The 1,223-nt window shown below is 34.3% G+C and overlaps 1 protein-coding gene across 1 annotated transcript; it reads left to right on the top strand.

Annotated features, from left to right (window-relative positions):
- Nucleotides 1-10: 10 nt before the first annotated feature.
- Nucleotides 11-1,195, top strand: LOC126909992 (cap-specific mRNA (nucleoside-2'-O-)-methyltransferase 2-like; the record flags this gene model as incomplete). The annotated part of the gene is made up of 3 exons (XM_050692393.1): nt 11-214; nt 258-730; nt 782-1,195. Coding segments are annotated over 3 exons (1,091 nt in total), but the record flags the coding sequence as incomplete, so codon positions are not given.
- Between the last annotated feature and the right edge of the window lie 28 nt (nt 1,196-1,223).

Here is a 1,223-nt window from a genome sequence, read left to right as displayed (position 1 = left end):
TGCACATACAACCAAAATGAATCCTGCTGGATTAGTCATTGGTCATCTTAAGAAAAATATACGTCCTGATTTTTTGACTCAGGCTTGGTGTAAGTTCTATGAAATCTTAGGTAATTCTACTTTGATTACTCAAGAACATACATCCAAAGCTAATTTCAACTCTGTACATCTCTGTGAAGCTCCCGGAGCATTTATTTCTGCGCTGAACCATTACATATCATTAAATCACNGCATTTATTTCTGCGCTGAATCATTACATATCACTAAATCATCGTAATTTAAATTTCGATTGGTTGGCCATGACACTTAACCCGTACCATGAATCCAATGGCCAACCTGAAATTATTACTGATGACCGCTTAATATTAAACACATTAGACAAATGGGAATTCGGTCCGGACTATACTGGTGACATATTTCAACCGAAGTATCACGAACACTTATTGCAGACGGTTTCTAAAAGATTTATAGACGGCGTAAGTTTGGTAACGGCCGATGGAAGTATAGATTGTCAAAATAATCCAAATGAACAAGAATGTACTGTCATGCGTTTACATAATTATGAGGTAATGGTAGGTTTGAACATATTAAAAGACAGAGGATCATTTGTATTAAAAACGTTTACGATATTCGAATGTAACACAATTTGTAGAATATATTTGCTTTGTTGTCTATTTAAATCTGTCGAAATTCAGAAACCAGCCACTAGTAAGTCCGGAAATTCAGAAATATATATCGTATGCAAAGATTACANCACCAGTAAGTCCGGAAATTCAGAAACATATATCGTATGCAAAGATTACAAAGGTAGAAAATTTGCAGAGCCTTTCATTCAGTCGTTTTTTGAAAGTGAAAACCACGAAAACGCAATGTTTCCTCTTAGACAAATACCCAGGACTTTTATTGACGAAATATTCAAGTGTTCAAGTTATTTTTCCAACTTACAAATAAGAACTATCGAGAGAAACATTAGGTCGTGGTTTTTAAAGGCCGAGTATTATAATGAAATGAAGGAAATTCAAAGTTATGTGTGCAAAGAGTTTATCAAAAGGTACAATTTAAAACCGATTCGTGAAGACCAAACTCTTATATCAAAAAACGTATCCAAAAAGTATAATAAGAAGACATTTGACGTCTCGTATGCGGAAAAGATGAGCCGTCGAGACTTAAGCCTTAGAGAAGAAGCTGAAATATTGTACAAGGACATGATAAAATTTTGCAAT

The sequence above is a fragment of the Daktulosphaira vitifoliae genome, unplaced genomic scaffold (genome assembly GCF_025091365.1).
Source record: "Daktulosphaira vitifoliae isolate Bord-2020 unplaced genomic scaffold, ASM2509136v1 Scaffold_2841, whole genome shotgun sequence".
NCBI lineage: Eukaryota > Metazoa > Arthropoda > Insecta > Hemiptera > Phylloxeridae > Daktulosphaira > Daktulosphaira vitifoliae.
Note: the sequence above shows the minus strand (reverse complement) of the source record. Positions and strands in the feature narration are given on the sequence as shown.